This window comes from Aythya fuligula, chromosome 20, assembly GCF_009819795.1.
Source record: "Aythya fuligula isolate bAytFul2 chromosome 20, bAytFul2.pri, whole genome shotgun sequence".
NCBI classification, from domain to species: domain Eukaryota; kingdom Metazoa; phylum Chordata; class Aves; order Anseriformes; family Anatidae; genus Aythya; species Aythya fuligula.
Genome location: NC_045578.1, coordinates 7,212,645 through 7,234,504, shown reverse-complemented (window position 1 = coordinate 7,234,504; position 21,860 = coordinate 7,212,645). Strand labels below are relative to the sequence as shown.

At 52.7% G+C, this 21,860-nt stretch overlaps 1 protein-coding gene across 1 annotated transcript in view; it reads left to right on the top strand.

Annotated features, from left to right (window-relative positions):
• Positions 1-1,012: 1,012 nt before the first annotated feature.
• The window catches only part of SSH2 (slingshot protein phosphatase 2), a 43,121-nt gene continuing 22,273 nt past the window's right edge, over positions 1,013-21,860 (top strand). Inside the window, exons 1-3 of the mRNA XM_032201192.1 lie at positions 1,013-1,068; positions 14,569-14,672; positions 19,070-19,134. Coding sequence (XP_032057083.1) covers positions 1,013-1,068; positions 14,569-14,672; positions 19,070-19,134 — 225 coding nt within the window. The remainder of the gene's footprint in view (positions 1,069-14,568; positions 14,673-19,069; positions 19,135-21,860) is intronic.

Here is a 21,860-nt window from a genome sequence, read left to right as displayed (position 1 = left end):
AATAGCATCTTGTTTGTGTCCCCTTGGGCTGGGACAGCCTGCATTCCGTGGGAAGGGGAAGGCCGAGCGAGCCTCCAACCCTTCTTCCTTGTTTTCCTCCGCATGAAGCAGGGGGTGCAGGACACAGCTGGGCTCTCGGGCTGTGTCTGATCTCAGGCTGGTGTGTGTGGGGCTGTGTGGGGCTCCTGGTGGAAAACTGCACGGAGGTGGTGGAAAAATCCCGGGCAGTGGACGAGGTCTGTGGGCAGGAGCCTCCTTTCTGCCCTACAGGTGCTGGAGCTGGGCATTAAATAGCTTCGGGAGGTGGCTGCCTGGCTCCTGGGCTGGCAGGTCGCTGAGCACCATGCTTCCAGCCACCACCGCCTTGCCCTGCCTCCTGCGGGCAAGGAATCGAGGCTGATCCACCGCCTGCCTTCCACAAACCCCATTGGGGTGCTGCAGGGGGGCTGCAGGGCACCCTAAAGCCCACCCAGCCCCGGCCCCACAGTGCCACCAGCCCGCATTGCCCACCCAACCTGGCCTTGGGCACCGAGGGACCCCCACAACCTCAAACACGGGTGTTCCGGCCTCAACCTGACCGAATGAGGAGAAAAAAAACCCAAAACCCCAAAAACCGCCCTAAAACCACCACCCCCCGCTGCCCCCCGCTGCCCCCAGCCACGTGCGGCCGGGGGCGTGGCCACACCACGAGGGGGCGTGGCCACACCATGAGGGGGGCGTGGTCACACCACGAGGGGGCGTGGCCACCACGAAAGCGAGTGCGGCGGGGGGCGTGACCAACAGGGACGGAGGCGTGGTTATGGGCGTGTCCAGGCGGGACGGGGGCGTGGTTATGGGCGTGTCCAGGCGGGGGGGCGTGGCCGCCCCTGCGCAGTGCGGCGGGGAGCGGCGCGGAGCGGGGGCAGCGGCGGCGGCGGCGGCAGCGGCTCCCCCCCCCCCCCCTTCAATACCCCCCCATGCCGCGGGGCCGGGCGGAGCAGCGCGGGGCGGCCGGGCCGCTGGTGGCGCCGCGATGATCCCCTACTTCTCGGACAACGCCGTCATCTCGCAGGGAGCCATCGCCCAGCTGTGAGTAGCAGCACCCGGGGAGGGGGGTTCCCCGCTGGGGTCCCCGGTGCCGGTTCCCTCCTCCTGTCCCCGCTTTGTCCCCGCTCCGTGCCCCCCCCTCCTGCTCCGTCCCCGTCCCTCCGAGCAAACTTTTCGCTTTCCGGCAGCCGCGGCTCGTCCCGGGGCTTTCCCACCGCCCCCGCTCGGTGCCCGCAGGGGCTCGTTCCGGGGAGCGCTGAGCCCCGGGGTGCTGAGCACCAACATCGCTCAGCACCGGGGTGCCGGCCCCAAATCGCCTCCTTTACCCCGTGGGCTGCCCGGTAGCAGTACTCTGGGCAGCACTTCGGCTCGGTACGGGGTTGTGGGGGTGCTTTGGGGCGGTGGGGAAGTTTTTAGGGAGGCAGGCAGCGCGGTCAGGTCCTGCTTGAGGCTTCTCTACCGCTGCTTTGTCCCATGGAGGCATCACAAAAGGTTTAAAGATAGCAGGAGAAAGCACCGGGGGTCCCATGGGGGCTGCGTGCCTCTATCCAGGAGCCCTGGCAAAGCCCCGAGCTGCACGGCGCTGCCCAGCTCGCGGTAGGGACCCCTGCTTGTGCTCGGGGTGGAAACCCGTCCCAGGACTCCGTGGCCTCTTTTTGGAGCACAAGCAATCCCTGCTGCGTTGGGTAATCAGCTAAGTCTCTCTGAGCCTTTCATACCTGACCCAAAATGCTTGTAATTGGTCTTTTTTTTTTTTTTTTTTTTTTTCCTCCCCGCTCGCTCGCGGCGGTGCCTGTAAGTGTTCCAGCTCTCCCTGCGGTTGCTGATAATGAAGGTTTAGCAGCGATTTACCTGAGCTGTTCTGTAGGAGCAGGAATGCAAATTGGCCGTGCCCTGGGCTTTGGGAAATAAAAACACTTCTGCGATTGTGGGGAGAAAACCCCAAACCCCAACGAACCCGCTGTAGGCTGAAGCCCTGCCTCACGGATCGGTGGGGTTTCCCGAGCTCTGTCAGGTAGCTAGGTAACAATTTCAGTGCTTTTAAGGTGTTTGCTCTACACGCTGCTCAAACACTGAATGCAGGCTTTGAGGCCGTCCGGAAAGGGACGGAAGGAGAGGGGAAACGGGGTGCTGGCAGCCCCAGCTCCCACCTGGGCGCAGGGCGCACCCGTTCCTCCTCTGGCTGGGGAGATAACTGGGTTATCGGGGAGCTCACGCCGTCCTTTGCCTTTCCTGCAAGGAAAGATTAACAAGCGTGAGAGTGACAGAGCTTTTAGCCCACGCATAAATGTCTGCACGAGGCTGGATTAATATTTTGAGAGCGGTCTCAATCAGGACAGTGTCCGGGGCTGGCACAAGAAGGACCTGTTTTTAAATTTACACTGCTCTAATTACAGGTTCCTAAAGGCTGGGTAGTATCAGGCGTCCTGATTTCCTTGTGGGCAAGACCTAAAAATCTAGATTTTGTTCCTTTTGAAACTTATTCTCTGCGGAACGAGGAGGACGTCGGCGACCCAAATGTTGTCGGGAACTTGTGTTTCAGTGTTCTTTAGTAGTTGTATTTGGCTGGTCAGCTCTGGCTTTCAGAGATCAGCACAAATTGCTCCTGTGTTGACGCTTTTAGCCACTAACGTGGTCAGCTGCCCTGGGTCTGATTCATTTCAGGTTCACAAGGACTCAAATCCGTATCTGAGGGACTTGGGTTTCTCCAAACGCTCAGGATTTACGGCTGTAACTTGTTCCAGAAAGTCTTGCTACTCTGGGTGAACCTAGTGGGACTTCTGCCGATTTCCTGGCTTTACTTTTGTGTGGGATTCAGAATTCGCTTTGGTCTAATGAAACCCTAAAGCAGCTGATGGAGAGATAGAAGGAAAAAAGCCAAACTTCAGACATCCTGCGAATACCAGAGAATTTTTTAGCAGAAGCAGCCTGGAGAGATTGCCGCAGATCACTTCTTCCTGTCTGCAGCCGCTTCCTTTTTCTCGTGCCAAGTTTTAGGTATCTAACTCGCTGCTGGTGCCCCTGAAGTGCTTTTTCCATGGCCCTGTGATAGCGCTGCTCCTCGTGCCAGATTCCTCTGCCGCCCGGTTTCCCTCTTTGTGGCGGTGGCAGGCAAGGGTTACCCACTGGGAGGGCACCGGGACAGCCAGCAGTGCCTGAGGATGTCGGTGGGTGCCTGCCCTTGCTTCCAAACCCCAGCACCCAGCTGTGGTTTTTAAATCCCTTGGGATTTGGGTGCGTTTTGGGCTGCGTCCTGCGCCTTGAAGCAGCTCTGGGAGCCCACGCCGAGCACGTGTTGGAGCGCTCCGAGTGTTTACTACCGCATCCCCCGACGCTCCTGGAGCCAGATGGATCTGAAAATGAACACGCTTGCTGCTTTCCCTGCTTGCTTCATCCCAGCCTGTGTCCTATTATAAGACGTTAACTGAGAGTTTTTACAACGAGTATTTTAAACATTGGGGGACAGATCGAAGCAGCACGGGTAGTTTATTCACAGCGTCACGGGTACGGCTCGGAGCTCTTAAAAAAAAAAGAGAAGTAAAACCCAGAAGTTTATCAGAACACTTTTCAGCAGAGGGTTAAAGGTAGCCACAAAACGTTGCTGCAGGCTTGTTGTCCCCCAGAACCGCTCTTCCCGTAAGCAGCAGCCCTCCGCTGGGGTGTGAAGAAGCGGCGTGACGCCGTAAGAGGAAGCTGCAGGTGATTGCGGGCGGCATCACCGCGTGATACGGACCCGTTTTATCGCCGCCACCTCACCGCACCGTGTCCTTGTGCCCGGGTCCTCATCCTTCTCCACCCTGCCGTTCACTTTTGTCTTCAAAGCCCTGCGGCTGCGCCTCGGTGCTGTGAAGTCCCGAGGGCACCTCGCTTGAAGCTGTGCCACGTGCCCCGCCAGGATCCTCGCTGAGTGCATGGCCACCGGTGCTGCGCTTTGGAGAGCTCTTCATTTATTTTTTGCTGCACGGGAAGCTTCACTTTTTCCCTGCTCGCAACGTTCCTGCTGCCAAAAGCCCTGTTCGCTCAGCAATTAGGCTGCCGTCCTCGGAGCAGCGTGCTATTGGAAATCTTTAATAGCCTCTGTAGCTCCCGAAGTACTTTAGCATTGTGCTGAGAATCGGTGATACTTCAGGTTTGAAGAGATGATGCTCGGAAAGCCGGTGTGTGCGGCTCCAGGGGACGGCCCCAAACCCAGCAGGGACACGGAGCAGCATTCGGGCAGCCCCTGGGGGTCCAACCTGGCCCCTTGCCCCTGGGCACAGCACCTCGTGCTGGGCTTCCCACTGCCCTGCAGGGCTGCCAGCCTTCTCTCATCTTCCTTCCTCTCGCCCCGATAACAAATATGACGTGTAAAAGGTCCCTTACTACCTGCTGAGCACTAAAAGCCGTGCAAATAAGCTGTGGTAATTGGGTAAAAGTAGCGTGCTGCCTGCTCCGGGCTGATCATTAACCCAGGCAGGGCCCTATTGTTCATAACTACTTTTCCTGTTTGGCTTTTCCTTTTATTCCCCTGGAAGCTACGGGTGTTTGTCTCGCTGAGCCTTCCTGGTAGGGGGCAGGGAGAAGGATGGAAGGAGAGGTTATGGGATGAGGTTGAGGGATGGGAGAGGTTATGGGATGTAAAAGCAAAACTTGGGCAGCACACGAGGGTTCCCCACACCACCCAGCAGCTATGAGGTGGGATATTTTATGGGGGAAGCCCCCGCAGGGCTGCCCAGCTCCCCCCAAACAGGCTGCGAGGGGCAGAGGTTGCCTCTGAGAAGGACTCGCCATCGTCCTGGAACTTCTGCAGATGCTCCTTGTCTCTGGAAATGCTTGGGATTTTTTGCAGGATTACGAAGCAGAAGGACCCGGGGCGAGATTATCAGCAGAAAAGGACCTTTTGGGGCCGCTTCGTAGGCTGCCTGGGATTTTTCCACAGGACTCTTACTTCCTCGTACCTTTATCAGACAGCCCCTGGCTAAAATATTGCTTCATTGTTTTTTAAACAACTTCAGGCAAACTTTCTCGAAACGTTGCTCCCGACCAGTGCTCGCAGGGTCAGAGAGAGTTTAAAACCCCGCATCCCGCTCCGCCACGGGCTGCGGAGAGCTGCCGCCTCCTCTGCATCGGTCTGGCAAACAGCATCCAAGTTATCAGCCCGTATGGGCCTAAAACTAGTTCAGCAAATATTTTTTCTCCAGTGTAATGGCTGTAATGTGTCCAGAGCAACTCTGCAGCTTGAGTTTCCAGCCGCGGCGCCCCGGAGCAGCTAGCTGAAGGCTACCAATTAATTCCCCAAATGCAAGGGGGTGAAATTCCCCCGCTGCCCTTCAACCTTGCACGGCTGTGCTTTTGGTGATGTGTCCGGCAGCCAGCCCCTTGCTTTGCCTGCTCGTGTGGGCCGGGGCTTTAATTTAGCAGCTTGGAAGTAACTGGAGACCGGGAGCGGTGGCTCTGCAGCCACTTGTGACTGCCGGGGGGGATTAGCCAAGTGCTTTGCGACAGGGAGAAGCCTTCTGGTTCAAGGACACCAAGCAGTCGCAGCTGGGGAGGAGAAAACCCTGTAGGGGAGAATAAAACCTCGTCCATACCCCAGTGTCAGCTGGGGCTGAGGGTGCTGGAGCAGCCCAGCCTGCGAGGGTAGGGTCAGCCCCTCTTGGAGTTGGCAGCTTTTCCCATTTGGGCATTTTTAGGGATATTAAGGCCACAGGCTCCTCGTTCAGTGCATTTTTCTTGTTTATCCCGTACTTATCTGGCCCTCCTCAGCCCTTTGGAGTCTGTCGGTGTATTTGTAATAAGCCATTTAAGAAGCGTGCTTTTTCTCAAAACACCTTTGTTACAAGTAGGCTAAACCCGCGGGCTGCTGAACCAGAAGTGATTTAGCCCTTTCTGTAAACAAATGATCTTTGTCACTTCGCAGTGAAGCCCTCGGCTTGCCCGCACGCTTCCCACAACGGCTGGACGAGGTCCGTGCCGTCCCCCGGCGTGTGCTTCCTTGGCTCTGGGGTCTCGGTGACTCCTGCGTTGGGTTTACACGGGGAAACTCCAGGCTTCTCCCTGGGGAGGTGCAGGTTTGTCACAGCTGGGTTCTGGCTCTGCAGTCCCAGAGATGAGCTGGGATACGTCTGTCCTTTGGTCCAGCGCTGCCTCGAAGCGCCCTGGCTCCGTGGGCAGGGACCCGGCCCTACAGAGGACTGCTGGGGTGAGCTGAGCTTGGGGTTAACTTGGGTGAGTTTGGGATTCATTCGGGCGAGCTGAGCTTGGAGTGAAGCACCCTGACACCAGCACACAGGCGGCTTAGGAGCCGTCATCTGCTCTGCACTTGCCTCCCGCATTTAGAAATCACCTCCTTGCCATGTCTGATGAGCTCCGGGGTGTCTCCGATCTCCTTGCACCTCCTTCTCCAGCATGCAGAGAACGGATTTGCTCATCCAAGCCTCTGGTCTCCCCGCAGCCTCAGCCCTCAGGCTGCCCAGCAGGTCGCTTTGTGGCCAGCAGTGTCGTCACTTGGGCACGTTCAGCTCACCGAGACGCCGGGTGGCTTTCCTGATGTCCCGGGGCTGATAAAAGGCTCCCAGTGGCAGGTGGGACTGCAGCGGTGTTATTCTGATTACCCAACGATAACCGACTCCACCAGGCCATAATTTCAGGGGAACCTTCAGCTGCACACAGCTACAGATAAGAGAAGCTATCATCGGTTTCACCTTTGTCCTCTAAAACTTGGTCTGTGGGTGTCTTGCTTTCTTTACCTTGATGCTGGATTAAAATGAGCTCAGAGTTGTGCCCACACCCTTTCATTTTATTTTTTTAAAGCTCGTTGAGTGGCAGCGTGCGACGAGTTCGTCACTGGCCGGGATGATGATGATGATGGTAGTTTGGTGGTGGTTTTCCCTTTATTTACTTTGAAAAGGAGGAGGAGAAACCCAAACCCCAGCGGGAAGCGGCACAGCTGCATTCCTCCGTGTGTCGCAAGGACGGAAAGCCAGTTAGTCTAAATAAAAACAAATAATTTGTCAGCACCATCCCTAGCCCCCCTGCTGCTTTAGCACGGCGAGAAAGTTGCAGGAGAGCAAACGGAGGAGCGGGGCCGTGCCTCGTTAGCAGGCGGGGTGCTGAGTGCGGGAGAAACACCCAGCTGCGAGCCGGGCCGTGGGACATTTGGTGTGTGCAGGGAGCTGTGGGTTGCTGAGCACTGCCTCCGAATGTCAGGGCTGTTGGATGCACCCAGAGGTGGGGGTTTTTGAGAGCAGGTCCCTCTGGCAGCAAGCAGGGAGGGAGGGAGATGTAGGGCGGGCGCTCAGCGCGGTGCAAAACCCTGACCCCACTGCAATGGTCCTGCTTTGTCCTCGGTTCCTTTAAGCACATCATGAAATGCTTCGTGGGACTCGCTCACACTCAAAATTAAGCAAATATCTATTGTAGAGGCTTTTTAAAAGCTGTTTAAGAGCCTTTTCCCTAAAGTACGCTCTGTTCTTAGAGGCTTCTTCGGGTCCGTGCTCGGTGTTGCATTGATCGCGCTGCTTCCACGTGTGGTTTTTAAATGGGTTCTCATGTTTTTAGGAAATACGAGGCCCTGTGTTAAGAGCTACTGAAAATTGGCTGCCAAAGTGCTGAAAGTGCTAATTCTGATGAAATTTAGCACCTGATTTCGCAGGGATAAACACATCTGGAATCTCTGCTCTTTGAGTTCAAGCTCTTGTAAAATAAAACTTTATTTAATGGGTTTCCAGCCCGAGACCTAGTCAGCTAAACTTCACAGGGTTCTTGTGTTGAGTTAAAAACGCCTTAAAACACACTGAAAAGAGGAGTGCTGACATCTCCTTTAGCTGGAAGTCACGGGAAGATATTAAGAGTAAGTTAATTTGCAGCTGTGCCGAGGAATCTCAGATGCAAAGCTGCTGCAGGGCCGTGCTTCGGGGCGATGTGTGCTGGTGTTGCCTTTTCTTTCCTGTTTTATGGGCAGATAGCACAAAATATGCATGGTTCAAGTGATGCTGCTGCTTATTTCAAATTTGCAAGGGTCTATATAAGCACCTTGCAGTGCCGTTGGATGGTTTGAAGTTCACTTGTCTGCTCTGTAGAAATGTTCCAGCTCCTTTCCCCTCTCGTCCTGCCCTTCGCTTCAGCCTTTCTTTAGGCTCAGAGATGCAGCGGTGCTGTTGGACATCCCCCAGTCTGTCAGCTTCTGTTTAAAGTGGTGTATGGTGAGTGATTAATGGAAATTATTTCAGGAATAAAGGCCTCCTGGTAAGCCGATCCCTATTGAGAGGGCCAGAAGAAAAGCAGAGTCACAAGGGGTATCGTCTCCAGGAAGAGCTCGCCGCATCCGCGGGGGGAAGAGTTGGACTGGAGAGCAGTGCTGAGTCTGCATGTTGAAATGCGTCATAATTATATCTCAGGGTCTAATTCGGAGAGCTTTTCCTGCTCTCTCTGGATTGTCACTTACACCAGCAGGACGTTGGAGTGTTTTTCTCTGCTCATTGCCTTCCCTTCTAACGGGGTGAGTTCTCCAAAGGCCGGGCTGCCCCGCTCTGCAGCGCTGCGGGGTCAGGGAGCCTAAAGTGATGCTGCATTTCCTCTTCGGTTTGCAGCTTTAAAACAAATCTCAAGTTTGTGTTGGCCTTGCTTATGTTAAGGACTCTCCCCCCACTTACATTAGCCTTAAAGAAAAGATACAGATGCATGAAACTACTTAAACTTTAAAATGTTTGAGTCTGGCTACGATGCTTACTCACTGCTAACCAACCCAAACTTCAGGCTGATGTTTACAGCCCTGTTAAACTTTATTCCCTCTCAATTGTGGCTGAGCTATTCCCTCACACGAACTCACAGATGCATTTGCAAATTGGTCCACCAGCTAGGCAGGTGAGCAGATCATTGCCCTGGTTATGGGCTGTATCAGCACAGTAGGAGCTCCGAGCACCTTCCAGTTCACATCAGCACCCAGTGAGCAGCCACCTGCCGGGTTCCCGTCCCTCTGGAGCTGCTCACCACCCGCTGCCCTCTGTGCCAGCCCAAAGGGGCAGCCAGCTCCGAGCTGGTTTTGTTCTTCTTGCTGGAAGCTGTCATTTAGGGATCAAGGATGGGGAGGATGCAAGGAGAACGAGAGAAAATTGGAAGTGCTGAGTACTGCAGAAGTTAAAATACCGAACAAATAACTTCCTTGTATTATATGAGCGAAGTCCAACAGCCTCTTGAAGATTTGTGATGCTTTGGGGTAATCAAGCATCTGCTTGTTTTTAGCACAGAGGAAAGGCTTATTATTAGGCATTGATTTCTGTGCGGGCAGACAGAGCCATCCTTGTTTTGGTGCTGTGCTCGCAGGGGACCATTAACGTGCGGGCAGCGAGGCTGCCACCAGAGCTCCCCCAGCACGATTCCTCCGTGCCGGGTGCTCACGGAGTTGAACTCCCCCAGGAGCCCCCAGGACTGGTGCTTACGGGGCTCTGTGTCCCCAAAGTGCTGAGCATGCTTGGCCTAAATATAGCTGCCCCCAAAACCTGGGTGGTGCAGGATGGCGCGGTGACCTTAGGATGTCTCATGTGCCTTGGGTCACGGCAGTATTTAAAGCATCGGGGTCCTGGGGGTGGTGGGCTCACGGGCAGGGCCGTGGCAGCTGGGAGTGGTGCCACCACGTGTTTGGGGAGGTCTGGGGAGAAATTAGGGAGCTGCACGTGGATAGATGTGGTGGGAGAGCTTGTGTGTGCGCTGGGTGTTAGCCAGCTGCTGCAGAGGTGGTGTGGGGTGAGGGCGATCGGTGAGCACCGAGATAATTCTGGGGGGGAAGAAGAAAAGATCAGCACGTGTCAGCCAGAGGGGCGCTTTTCTGGAGATAACTCATCAAAACACTATTTTTTTTTTCCTTTGATCCTTGACGTGGCAGGTTCTCCTTATGATGTTTTCTCACGCCGATTAAAGTGTTTTTAAAGAATGTATTTCTGGAGGTGTTGGGTGGGTGCTGGGGGCAGGAGGAGCTGGCAGGATGGTGGTGTGGGGCACGAGGTGGTGCCCTCCAAGTGCAAGTTGGAGTCCGTGGGGCTCCATCTGGGAACGTCTTGACTTGGAGACCTGGAGGAAGCCCTCGGGGACTATCGTGTAAAGCAAATTCCTTTCGCAGCCTCGTTTCCTGCCCCGGTCTCTAGCCTAAAGCCCCGTGCACAGAATCGGGTTTCTGCTGTGAGTGCCGAGTGCCCGGATCTCGCAGTCAGCACCCCGGTTGTGTTAGCTGCCCTTTCTGGTGCGTGAGCTCTGCGTTGCTGGAGGAAAAATCCTTTGTGCTCCTCTGCTGCCCTGCATTCCAGAGCACGTCAGAGCCCTGCTTGCACAACTCGTTTTTCTCTTGCTTTGGGGGACTTTTCTTGCCCTCCGGGTGCATCCCCCGGAGCACAGCCGAGGACTTGAGGCTACCGGGGAACTCAGGCAGGCTTTGACATCTGCAGCAGCTGGTGAATGATAAAACAACTCTGGGAACTTCTTCTCGAGTCTGCCTTACAACCCGCTTTACTTCCCTGCTGCAAACTCAGTCCCCCTGCCCATGAGGGAGCGCATCTGGTCGGTGCCCAGGGGATGTGGCTGGGGTGAGTTTCTCAGCCCAGAGCCGCTGTCTTTGGTGCCATCTCCAATGGATGCCACTGCTCCGTGTTTCTGTTCCATGTAGCATGCAGAGCTTCAAAGGGGGATGCCCTGCAGTTTGGCCAGAGCAAGAGAACCAGGAGGATGCCTGCTTTTCCCCCGGGGGCTTGAGCTCTGGCTGCTGTGATGGCCTGAAGCAGGAGAGGTGAATGTGATGTCCTGCCAGAGGCGCAGGCTTTGCTGGCATGCCCTGGCTGCTCCTGCTCTGGAGGCTGCAGAAAGGTTTGTGGGGTTCAATTCAAACACACCTGGTGGCAAAGAAACACTAATGACACGTGAGCACGATGTTTTTTTCCAGCAGTGGCCTCAACCCACAGGCTGTTAGCTCGGCAGGGTGCTGAGTGGGTGTCAAAACTCCCTGCAGCTGCGTTGGGTGACCCGGGGCTGCTGAGATCCCCTCTCTGATACTGCCTGAGCTGCTTGGTCTGTGCAGCTCAGGTGGCTGCTTTTTGCTTGCAAACACAGCCAGAATCATCAGTGCTCCCCTCTGCAAGGCTCCGTGTGTGCCATGAACCCCTCACTTGGAGCAAGCAGAGGGGATGCCCTTAGGGCTGTGATGCCTTTAGAGCTGAGGCTCGCACCCATCACCCCACCTTTGGGCATCCTCTGCAAACAGGAACTTGTCCTGGCTCTCAGCTCAGCCCCAGCAGTTGTCCATCGTGGAGACCAAAGCGAGGGAGAAGATGGCTTGGCTAAGGTGAGAAGGGCTTGGTTGGTAGGACAGCACAAACTCCCGTGGGCATTGCAGCCCTCCCTGTGGTTGTGTCGGTGCAGTCGCAGCCGAGCACTCTCCCCAGGGAGCCCCACCTTGGAGCAGAGGAAATGCCTGCAGACAGCCCTTTAAGGGGAGAGGAAAAAAAAAAGTCACAAATGCAGATGTTGCTAAAAACGCAGCGTGCGTCAGGCGCTGGGGATGGGGAGGGTTCCCACGCTCTGTTTGTTTTCCTCCTTGGGCCGGTTCTGAAGTTGCAGAAGTGCTGAGTGGCAAGAGGCTGCCGGGCTGGAGAACCACTTCCCCTTTCTCTCCTTGCCCTCAGCGGTGTCACCTCTGTTGACAGCACCGCAGAGCCCTTTTCGGGAAGCCATGGCCTTGTTTTGCTCTGCTCTGGGCTCGTTTCTGTTCTGAACCTCAGAGGGGCCCGGCCGTGTCCGTGCCTGCTGCCAGCTGCCCCTGCTAATACACACAGCAGCACAGAGCGGTCCTGAGGCTTTTCCTTGTCTTTTCCATCTCCTGCTTCTTGTTGTGGGGTTTTTGTTAGTGACGGCTGCTGCTTTGCTTTTCCTAGTCCTTTTCCTAGGACTTTTCCTAGTCCTGTGCATGAGGATAACCGGCTGCCGTCGCTGTTCACCAGACTTAAATTGTGAATCATTTCACCAGGCTCCATCACTCAGCAGAGCTTAAACTGGGAGCCAAGCATTGCCCTCCTCTATAGAAGTCACAAATACTGCTGTAGTAGGCAATAATTAAAACAAAGTGCTTTAAAAAGCAGGCAAGGGAAAGAGGGAGGATGAAAACTGATGCACGGGTGAGCCGGAGGAGTTTGGGCACTGCTCTAGGCAGGGATGCTGGAGCTGGTGATGCTCTCGCCTGGAGGTTTGATGGAGCAGGACCCTCAGATCCCAGCTGTGCTGACCGCCCTGGGCTGGGGCTGGTGCTGGAGGAACTGGGGTTTCATCCCTCGTGGGCATAAAGCAGGCGATGCCATGTCCCATGCCGTAGGGAAAGAGCCAGCTCCTGCCTGCTTCAGCATGGACCTGGGCACTGTGCAGCCTGTTCCCAGCTCCAGCTGCTGCCCCTGGGTCAGCCCCGGGGTTAGTTTTGCCCTGTGTGATGGGAATGAGAAGAGTCCTAACCTGCAGCCCCCTACCTACGTGCTGCTACCCGCTAGAAGTGGTTAAATCCCTTGGGGTGAAACCTCGGGCACAGGCTAAGGGCTGCTAATGCTGCCTGGAGGCTGGGCTGATAAAATGAACTACGTGAGAACAGGCTGTGATTGCCGGCTTCTTTCTCCTCCCTGACGTGTGTTTGCCTCTGTGGTGAGGTTGTAAAGGGAGGAAGAAAAGGTGAGAAGTCTTCTGAGTCTGCGGCCTGGTCTGAAGGAGCTCTGTGCGCCTGCTCTAGTACCCAGGCTTTAAAAAAACTGCAGCTTGAGGGCTTTCAGAGGATCTGTGTGCCAGCAGGAGCAAGGAAGGCTCAGGCAAAATTCCTGACCTGAGCAGGGTCTGTGCGCTGTGCCCAATTATTTCTACTTCTTCTTTGGCACGGATAAGGATCTCTGATCAATTTTAATTTGCAAAGAGTAATTTTTTTTTCCTTTTCAAAGTTCTGTCTTGCTGAAACATTCAGTGCGTGTTTTGATGTCTGCTATAATTCTAGAAAACAGCCTGGGGAGAAACCTCAGTGAAGAGGGTGCCGAGGTGCAGCCTGCACAGCGGGGTGGGCTGCGGGTTCAGAAAGGGGCTTCCTGCATGTGCATCTGCCTTGCTGGGGCTCCAGGAATTTGATTGTGTGATCTCCCCACCAGGAAAACAGGGAGATGCCCGGGCGTGTGCGTGAGGTTAGGGGGAAATCCAGCCGTAACGCGGGGTTCGTAACTCCCCGGTTCAGGACCCCAGCAGGTGACGCCTGGGGGTAAAGCAGGAAGCCAGCTCGTGGCACGCTGGCTCCTGGATCTCAGTCACACATGATTTCTCTCTGATGCTGTTGTCTTTGGTTATGGTTAGATACCGATCCGCCCCGAGGAGCCACCAAAAAGTGTCCCTGGGGCAGCAGCAGCGGGGACGTGGCCCTGCAGGCGGTGACCTGGCGCGGCGCAGCGCTCGCCCTCCCTCCGTACGTAGAGGTTCTTCAAATACATGGCGGGGCTTTTTGCCCTATTGTTATTTCCTGGCCCTTGGCCCTTAAGGGAAGGGAGTAAATAATCATTTCTGTTACTTGCTTAAGCAGAGAAAGGAACTGAGACGTTCCCAGTCTCTTCTTTGGTTGACAAGGACACACCGACTGCTTTTTGAGGGCATGGAGCTGCTGCGGTGCCTGATGCCAGGGACTCTCCCATCCTGTCTTATCGTGCTCATCAACCATCCTGTTGACTGTAGGATTGTTTTTGGCTTTCTTCAAAGCGTGTACGACTATCTCATCACTTCTGAGAAACGCAGGAACCCTGAACTGTGCTGCAACAGGATGGCTTAATTGCAACATCTGTAGAGAGCTCTGCTTTTTCCACGTGCTGCAGCATTTTAGAGGGTTACTGGAAGATGTGCTCAAACTCTCAGCTGTACCACGGAGCTTGAGGACTCCTGGTATTGCCCCTTCCCACAAACCTCTCTCCTCATTTGGCTCCATAAAGGGCAAAATCAGGGCAGCAAGTGATGTCTGAATTGAACAGCATTACACTTTTGTTTTTAATTTGTCGGTCTGTGAGTAAAACATCACACAATTTGTAGTATTTTCATGGCTTCTTAATCTGTTGCATGCACTAATTAATTTTCTTTTGGCTAACTGCTGAAGGAAGACATTTGTTTCTACAGGGCATCAGCTGTGCCTGAACCACAAAGCACGGGGTTAACAGGATCCATAATCGCAGCGATGCGTGGGCTTGCCGTATTAATCACCATTTAGAAATGTGGATCTCTCATCTTGGCTTTCAAGTCCAAAATATAGCCATAGGTTAATCCCCTCTGCCTGCTCAGGTTCCACCTCTGTGGGCAGAACAGCACCTGGCACATGTTCAGCTTTTCGAGGTTTCTCTGTGATGTTTGCAGTACTTTTTGGGGGAAGTTCTCTACCAACAAAATAATTTGAGCTAAATCTATTTTGTGCAAAAGAACCGGAGTATTCATTCCATGAATCCAGCCTCTCTTGTTGCTTTTCTCCTTCTAAAAACAATAAAGCGATTCCCTGGCTCACTGCTTGTGTCTCTTCCCTTGCAGCATCAGCGAAAGCTTCCTCACGGTGAAAGGAGCGGCGCTCTTCCTGCCCCGAGGGAACGGCTCCTCCACTCCCAGGATCAGCCACAGGCGCAACAAGCATGCAGGTAGGTGCAGCTGAGGGCTGAGGCTCCTCTGCTCTCCTCTTTCCCAGTCCACCTTTCTCAAATCTGTTCTCAACAGATGGCACACATTGCTTGTTTGCACCAGGTGTGCCTTAGAGCTACATCTCCCAGCCTCAGGACTTAGAGATTTTATACCAGTAAGAAAAAAAAGTTTCAGTACTCCTTGTAACCCAGCAAAATCAAACAAAAAGAGTGACTTTGGGGCAGTAATCACGGCATTGTGAAGGGTTAAGAACTGCCACCCCCCAAAAAGGTCCTGCTGTACCTTCTGTGTGAGGGAGGATTGCACTCAAAGTTTTCCAGTGTTGTGCTGGAAAACCTGAGGTTAGATACGAGATGAGTAATTGCCCTTCCTGATCTGAAAGCAACTTCTGATGGAGGAAAGGGAGGCTGCTCACCTCTGCGTGGTGGTGAGGAAACTTCTGAGCAACGTCGGAGTGACTTTGCAGACGTATCAGCAGTGAATAATGTGGAGGCAGGCAGAATCCCGCCCCCTTTATCACCTGAACGTTAGATTTGTGTTTTGGCTTTGACTCTTTGTTTGAAAAGTCAGTCTGAATAATGAAACTCAAACATTTCGGGGTAGGTTGTTTTCCGATGTGTGAGCGGTGCTTATTCACTGACGGTGTGTTACAGGGATCAGATAGTGTGGGGTTTTTCCCTGCCACTAAACTATCAGCAGGAAAAAAACAACATGCAGACCTTCGGGCTTTGTGTATGAGGCAGAGGCAGAGAGGCTGGAGCTGCCTTTCTTTGCCAAAAAATGCCCCCAAAAAGGGATTTGATCTGGTTCCAGGTGCAGGTTTCTTTGTGCTCTGATACCATCAGAGTGTCACCCAGCTCTCCATCCGGCAGTTACTGGGCTGATCCACCTCAAAACCTGTTCGCAAACGTCTTTATAGGAAGAGTTTAAGTCAAAAGGCAGTTAATTACACACAGCTACACATTACACACAGCATAATCAGTACCCAGATTGCTTTGACTGAGATGCATTAATTGCCAATTTTCAAAGGAAAATAAATTGTTCTAAAGTTAATTCAAAGCTGGCCCTTCTCATTGGAGCTGAAGTGGCTTTACCTTGCACAAGAGCCCAGCTGAAAGTTGGACAGGTTTCCCTGTGAGCCCATGTGAGGCACTGCAGACAGCTTTGGGTCTCTCTTGTTGCTCACGTTCTACTTGCTACAGATAACCTATGAGAGGTTTGGAGAGCTTGGTGGAAAATCGTGGTGCTTGGCTAATCGGCACAGAGATTTTGGAAGCTGGGCTGCCAAGAAAGCAAACCCGGTGTGTTGTAACTGCTTACAGCAAGGTGCTCTGTATATAAGAGGCTGGCTTGCCTAAGGGATGGGATTTCTGTTCTTAGAAGACTTCACTTAGGGGTGAGTGTTCCAAGGCATCAGCGCTCGTCCTTTCCTCAGCTTCCCAGCTGGTCAAGTGATACTAATGCTGTGGCATTTTTATAAGGCACTTGGAGATTTCCCTGCAAAGTGTCCTTTGAATGAGCACACCCCATTCATCTCTTCTGTGGACCTTCCTGACCTGCAGCATGTGCCAGCAGACCAAGGCACCGAGGGATCCGTGTGCCTCCTTCCTGAGCAAAACATCTGTGCCACCAGAATTAAACCAGCAGCGTAGAGAGGGTGGTTCAGGGAGCGGAACCGGCCGCTGGCGGTGAGCTCGATGTGCAGCACAGGAAGCAGCCTCCTTCCTCGGCCTCTGATGATCCGGGCTCTGCTTCCATCCCGCGTGTGTCGAGGCTTATCTCTGGCACACAAAGCCAGAAGGGGGCTGGGGAGCGGGTGTAACTTCCCCGTACATCGTGCCTTTGGATGCAGTCGTGCTTCAAGTGGCCGCGGGATTGCGTTCCGGGAAGGCTCCCTGACCTCCCAGACCTCCCTCCCTAATTCATCGGGGCGCAAGAACCCAGTGTGAAGAGTAAATGCGTAACAGGAAATAATTAATGCTCACACCCATTTCTTTAATTGTATCACCTTCAGAAATGGAAATCGCTTGCTGGCAGACAGACTAGATAAGGCCCCAGCTGTCTGCCCCTCTCCCCGGGTGGTCCTGTGCGCCGTGCCACCCGGATCTAGGTGCTGGGGGCTTGCTTTCATGCTCTGGTGGTGCTGGAGAAGGCCAGAAAAGGATGCAAATTCCCTGGGGCTTTTGCCATCTCTGGAATACTATAAATCGGTTTTAAGATCCCATCTGAGCACTAATGCTTTGCACCTAGCCTGCCAGCTCGGAGGAAACAAAGGCATCTGCTCGCTGCTGGACAATGTGATAGGAAGCAGCAGCCGTGCCAGGAATGCCAGCAAAGCCGGCAGCTCTTCACAGGGCAGGATGTGGTATCTTTGTGCTGATTCTGGCATGCTGAAACCTTCCTTTGGCTTTTTCTTCATCCAGCAAGCTTACAGAATGCCTTGTGTGTTTGGGGCTGGAAGTGCTGCACGTCGAGTGAAGCTGGCCGAGGAAGCAGTGCTTTGGGCTCCAGCTCTGCAGCTTCCAAGGCTGGCGGGACAGGCTGGTGGGCAGCCGGGAACAGGAGAGAGTGGAATAAACTTTCTGAGGGTTGAGGGTTAACGGAGCTCCTTGCCTGAGCCTTGCAGAAAGGGGTCTTTGAAACCTCCTCAAGTATTATTCATCTCTGGGAACTTCAGCTCCTAAACTGGTTCCTGACGTTGAGTTAGCGGCAGCAATAGGTGGAAGCTGTTACGTTTTGGGGAGGGAAAAAACAAAATGAAGCATCTTCTGTTTCACGTTGCTTCAGGCACGTGGATACCCCAAATTGGGTGCCTGCTGGCACCTGCAGCAGAGGGAGTGTCGAGCCTGCTGGTCTCCTGGTCCCTGCTGCAGCTGGGGTTTGGAGGAACTGAGCAGGGCTCGTGCACTGGTGTTGACACGGGGAAATCCTGTCTCCCACTGCACCCCTGGGAGGAGAAGCATCCGATGGATGAGCTGGCCTTTCCTTCGTTAACTGTCTCCCTAAATACTCGCTGGTTAGGGCAGCGTGTGCCAGCACCGAGAACAATGTCCTGGGGCAGGAAGCGGCTTCGGGTGCCCGTCACCTCTGCTGCTTTGTGTGGGACTGCTCTAGCACGGCTGCTCGCCTCGATTTCCCACCCCCCAGTGAAAATGCTCTCCCGGAGCATTGACTCATTCTCCATATGCTGAAATGTGTCTAAAGGAGGAAGGAAGGGGGGAGCAGTGCATGCTGCGTCCTGTGTAGCCCGCTCTGCACAAGCTTATCTTCCTCCCACCAGGAGAGGGGCTGCAGCAGCAATAAGTGATTACAGTGCTCTCCTTAAGCAGCGTTTTCTTTCTTTCCCTACTCCTATGTGGCACTTCTGGGTGCTGTCCCATGCCCAAACTTCCCTTATTTCTACAAATCCCCAAAACTTTGTCCCAAATGCTCCAGCACTCCTGCTCTTCCCAGCAGCGTTGCCTCAACTTAGCTTCCCCACTGCATAGGGGTGGCAGAGGGCAGGAGAGGGAAGGCTCCTCGGCTTGACAATGTGTGCCACCTGGCAGCCTTGAGCTTTCCTTTCTGGGAACGCAGGTGAAATTTCCAGGTAATGATCAAAAAAAGCAGCTCGTTGCTGGAGGTGCTGTTGCTTGCTGATGCCCGGCGGGCGATGCGCTGAGCAGAAAGCTTGTGGCTCCCTGCGGGCCAGGGAGTAGAACACAGGAGCAGTGATGGAAAGCACCTCCTATGTCTGTCAGTTGTCTGCTACTTGAGGATCCTGTGCCCCTCGGGCCTTTTAAGATTTCACAGTTACTGTGTGACTGATATTTTTTTTCTTTCACTATTTCTCAGCCTCACCAGTAAAGGAGTAGCAAGCATTTTGTAGGAAAAATTACAGTTGTCGTCTTCAGGTGGTAATTCCTAGATACTCTTGGATGGGGTTGGCACAGAACTGTGTGGGCTGTAAGATGGGACCAAACCTCACCTAGAAGGGGACCCTTTTGTCTAGGTGAGAGTTTTGCTTGGAGTACTAAGTTGGTGCAAAAGGAATGGCAGGCTCCTGATGTGAGCCATGCGGTAGATGAGATGTTGAACCACGAGGTAGGGTCTAATTCTTCTTGGCTTGCTTTGCCTTTTAAAGGAACAAAGAGTACTGAAACTTTTTTTTACTTCTATTCAAAAGATAACAGGATTTAGCAGGAGAGAGCATGGTGAAATGGGAACAGGTGAGCACACAGAGCAAAGAGCAGCTGACTAAGAGCTGGAGTTTTGTCATCTCGGGGTGGGTGGAAGTGGCGACACTCACTGTGACGTGTCAAATTTCCTGGGGGACATTTGCTCTGGCTGGACAGCGAGGAGCTTGCATGTGATTTAAAGCTATTTTTGAGTGTTCACCTTTCCTTCTTTCCTCCAGGGGATCTCCAGCAACACCTGCAGGCCATGTTCATACTGCTCCGCCCAGAAGACAACATCAGACTGGTAGGCTGGCTTTTTGCTTATCTCCTGCTAGGAATATAAAGGTTAAGTTCCACTTGACAAATACACCTGTGTAACTCCCAAAAGCAGTGCTGTGTGTATGTGCCAGTGGTTTCATCGTCAGGTCTGGGGAGTCCTCTCAACAACCACAAGGGGAAAAAAGCAACTTTTTATAAAAAGGCCTGCTTGTTCAGGGAGACAAATTGTATGGCAAGCAGACTGCCTTTGTCTGAACCAAGTACTGAGTCATTATGTGCTCTGGCAATTGTTACAGTCCTTTCTGAGAAGCTGGGTAAGTTAACGTGGTGTCCTATTAAAATATCAGGAGTAGGTGACTTATGTCTGACCAGCACAAATACCTGCCTTTCCCTGTTAGCTCAGCTGTATTCCTCACTCTGCTCTAACTGGTTGCATCCCAAAAGGCTGAGGCTTATCAGGAAGGAACGAACAAGATCCCCTTGTGGCTACGTACCCATGTTGATTCCTGTCTTTCTGCTTTTTTGGGTTGTTGCATCCTATAATGATAGGTTGAAAACCAAGTGCTGCCGTTTATAGCATTGATAGGCTGCATTAGAGACCTCCAGAAGCTGAAGAAGAGCAGTGAGGAATTTGTCTAGGACATGTTGAAGTGCTCTACAAGGTCAGGCATGACTGCAGTGCCTCTGCATCTCTCATCACTTCATAGCCTGAAGTTCCTTTGCCGTGTTGTCTTGGTGCATCTTAGCAACGTGTGCCCAAAGCAGGATTGCCAGGCTCAGAAGTGTTATTCTGGCACCTCTACTTTGTTGAATCCTCCTGAGCTGTGCTGGAGCCGGACTGATCTTAGGAGTATAGTTATAAAACAGACCAAGTTACTACAGAGTGCTTTATCTCTTAAAAACAACCACAGAAACTAATTTGTCGTAAGCAAACTGAAGGACCTACTCCCAAATTTTGTCAGGCACACCTTGCTGTTGTGAAGATTTCAGTGAAAGTGATGGGACTGGGGGGTTCTCGGTGTTTTTCAAAATCTGAGCCGGGGTTAGAACACTGGAAGCTATTGAACAAGTCATTGTTCGGCGATATCACTGGCTACATTGTGTGATTTGGGACAAATTAGCCTTAACAGCTGAATGAGGACTTTGTGGGCTGAGACATAAACCCTTTTGTTCAGAGCTACATTTGGAATGCTGAAATCTTGCATGAGGTTAAGTTCGATAGTCTACTTGAATTTAATTGATTCTTGACGAACGAAGGGTGTGCAGAGCTGCAATAGACTCTCTCATAAAATAGTAGATACAAATGAGATTTGAAATATAAACAGTACCCAGAGAAATGCATTCTTGTCTTCTTGTGTTGGCTGCTGTCACTCCGAGGGCAGGCTTCACAGCTCAGAGGGCAGCGGAGGAATCCAATCCTCTACAAACCTACACTTAAGTTCTGGAACAACTCTTGTTTCTGTTGGAGCTACCAGCAGAGCTTTTAGCTCCAAATGAGCAGAATCAGAGGAATGGTGTGAGTGTAAGATCAGTAGGAAGGAGGAAAAGGAGTTGAAAGTGTACAAACTGATGTAAAGTATTCCTGGGGCTCAGCGGAGCAGGGAGTTGTTCACTTACCTGCGTTTAATAATAAAAGAATACTTCAGAAGACTCAAGCTCTTCTTTTTGCCTTCAAATCAAATGCCCCAGTGAGAACTGTGATCCTGTTTGAAACACCTGCTATCCTGTAGCATCAAAAAGATGAAAGGTCAGTATGAACTTACACTTTGGAAGGTGCTGTTCATGAGGGCAGGTAAAATACTCAACGCTTCTGATGAAACAGGAACGCAACAAAAGCTAAAGCTGGCTTGTGTTTAGGTGAGCGTAAAACTTAAGCAAAACATTGCTGATCCTGGAAGGATGCAGAGAACTTCTTGTTCATGAACAGACTATAAATAATGTCACCAAACTGAGGAGAAGACTCTGTGCAGATGAGCTGTAGAGAAACCTTCCCATGTCATCATGGTCTCTGAAGCTAGGCCATCCTCCATAGGTTGATTGGGATTTCAAATGTCTTAATTTAAAAGGCAGCAGACCATTTAGTTACTTGGTGCACTCCTACTGTTGGGTAAGCATAAGGACTTAGTGCTTAATGAAGAGATTAGGCATCCAATTTTCATTTGCTGAGCATATTCAACCTCTCACAGTAACTTTTGAGCTTGGCTGGTTTAGAACATGAAGCTCACTTTTACATTATTCCAGCAAATTTAGCAGAATGCATTATCTGCTCCACTGATGGCCCTTTGCTTTGAGGGAAGGATGGAAGTGTTGGTCTGGAGAGCCTCAACAAGCCATGCCCTGTTTCTCTTAACTGGTCCCCTGGAAATCCTCCCCCAGTGACGTGGAGCTGCGTGACCTTGGGTCGCTGTTTGGCCAGTCCCCTGCTAAAGGGTCTTGCATTAAAGCCACACTTCTAATTACTGCTAGCCAAATTGGTTTAGCAAAGTAAGTTAGATTATGGTAATCCTCTTGCTGCTGCACTGTCCTCGAGCAGCAAACAGCACTCGTGGGGATGCCCTGGATGTGGCAGCTCTTGGCTGCCTGTTCCTGCTTTAGGCAAATCTTCCTTGCTCTTTGAGGTTTGGATCCTAATGTCGATGCTGACTCTAACCACCGAGACCTCGGTGACTGCTTGCTCTTCTAGGTTGAAGAGCACCCTTTCTGTTTTGCTGCCAGTGGTTGGTTGTAGAAACAGCCTCCCTTGGCAGAACA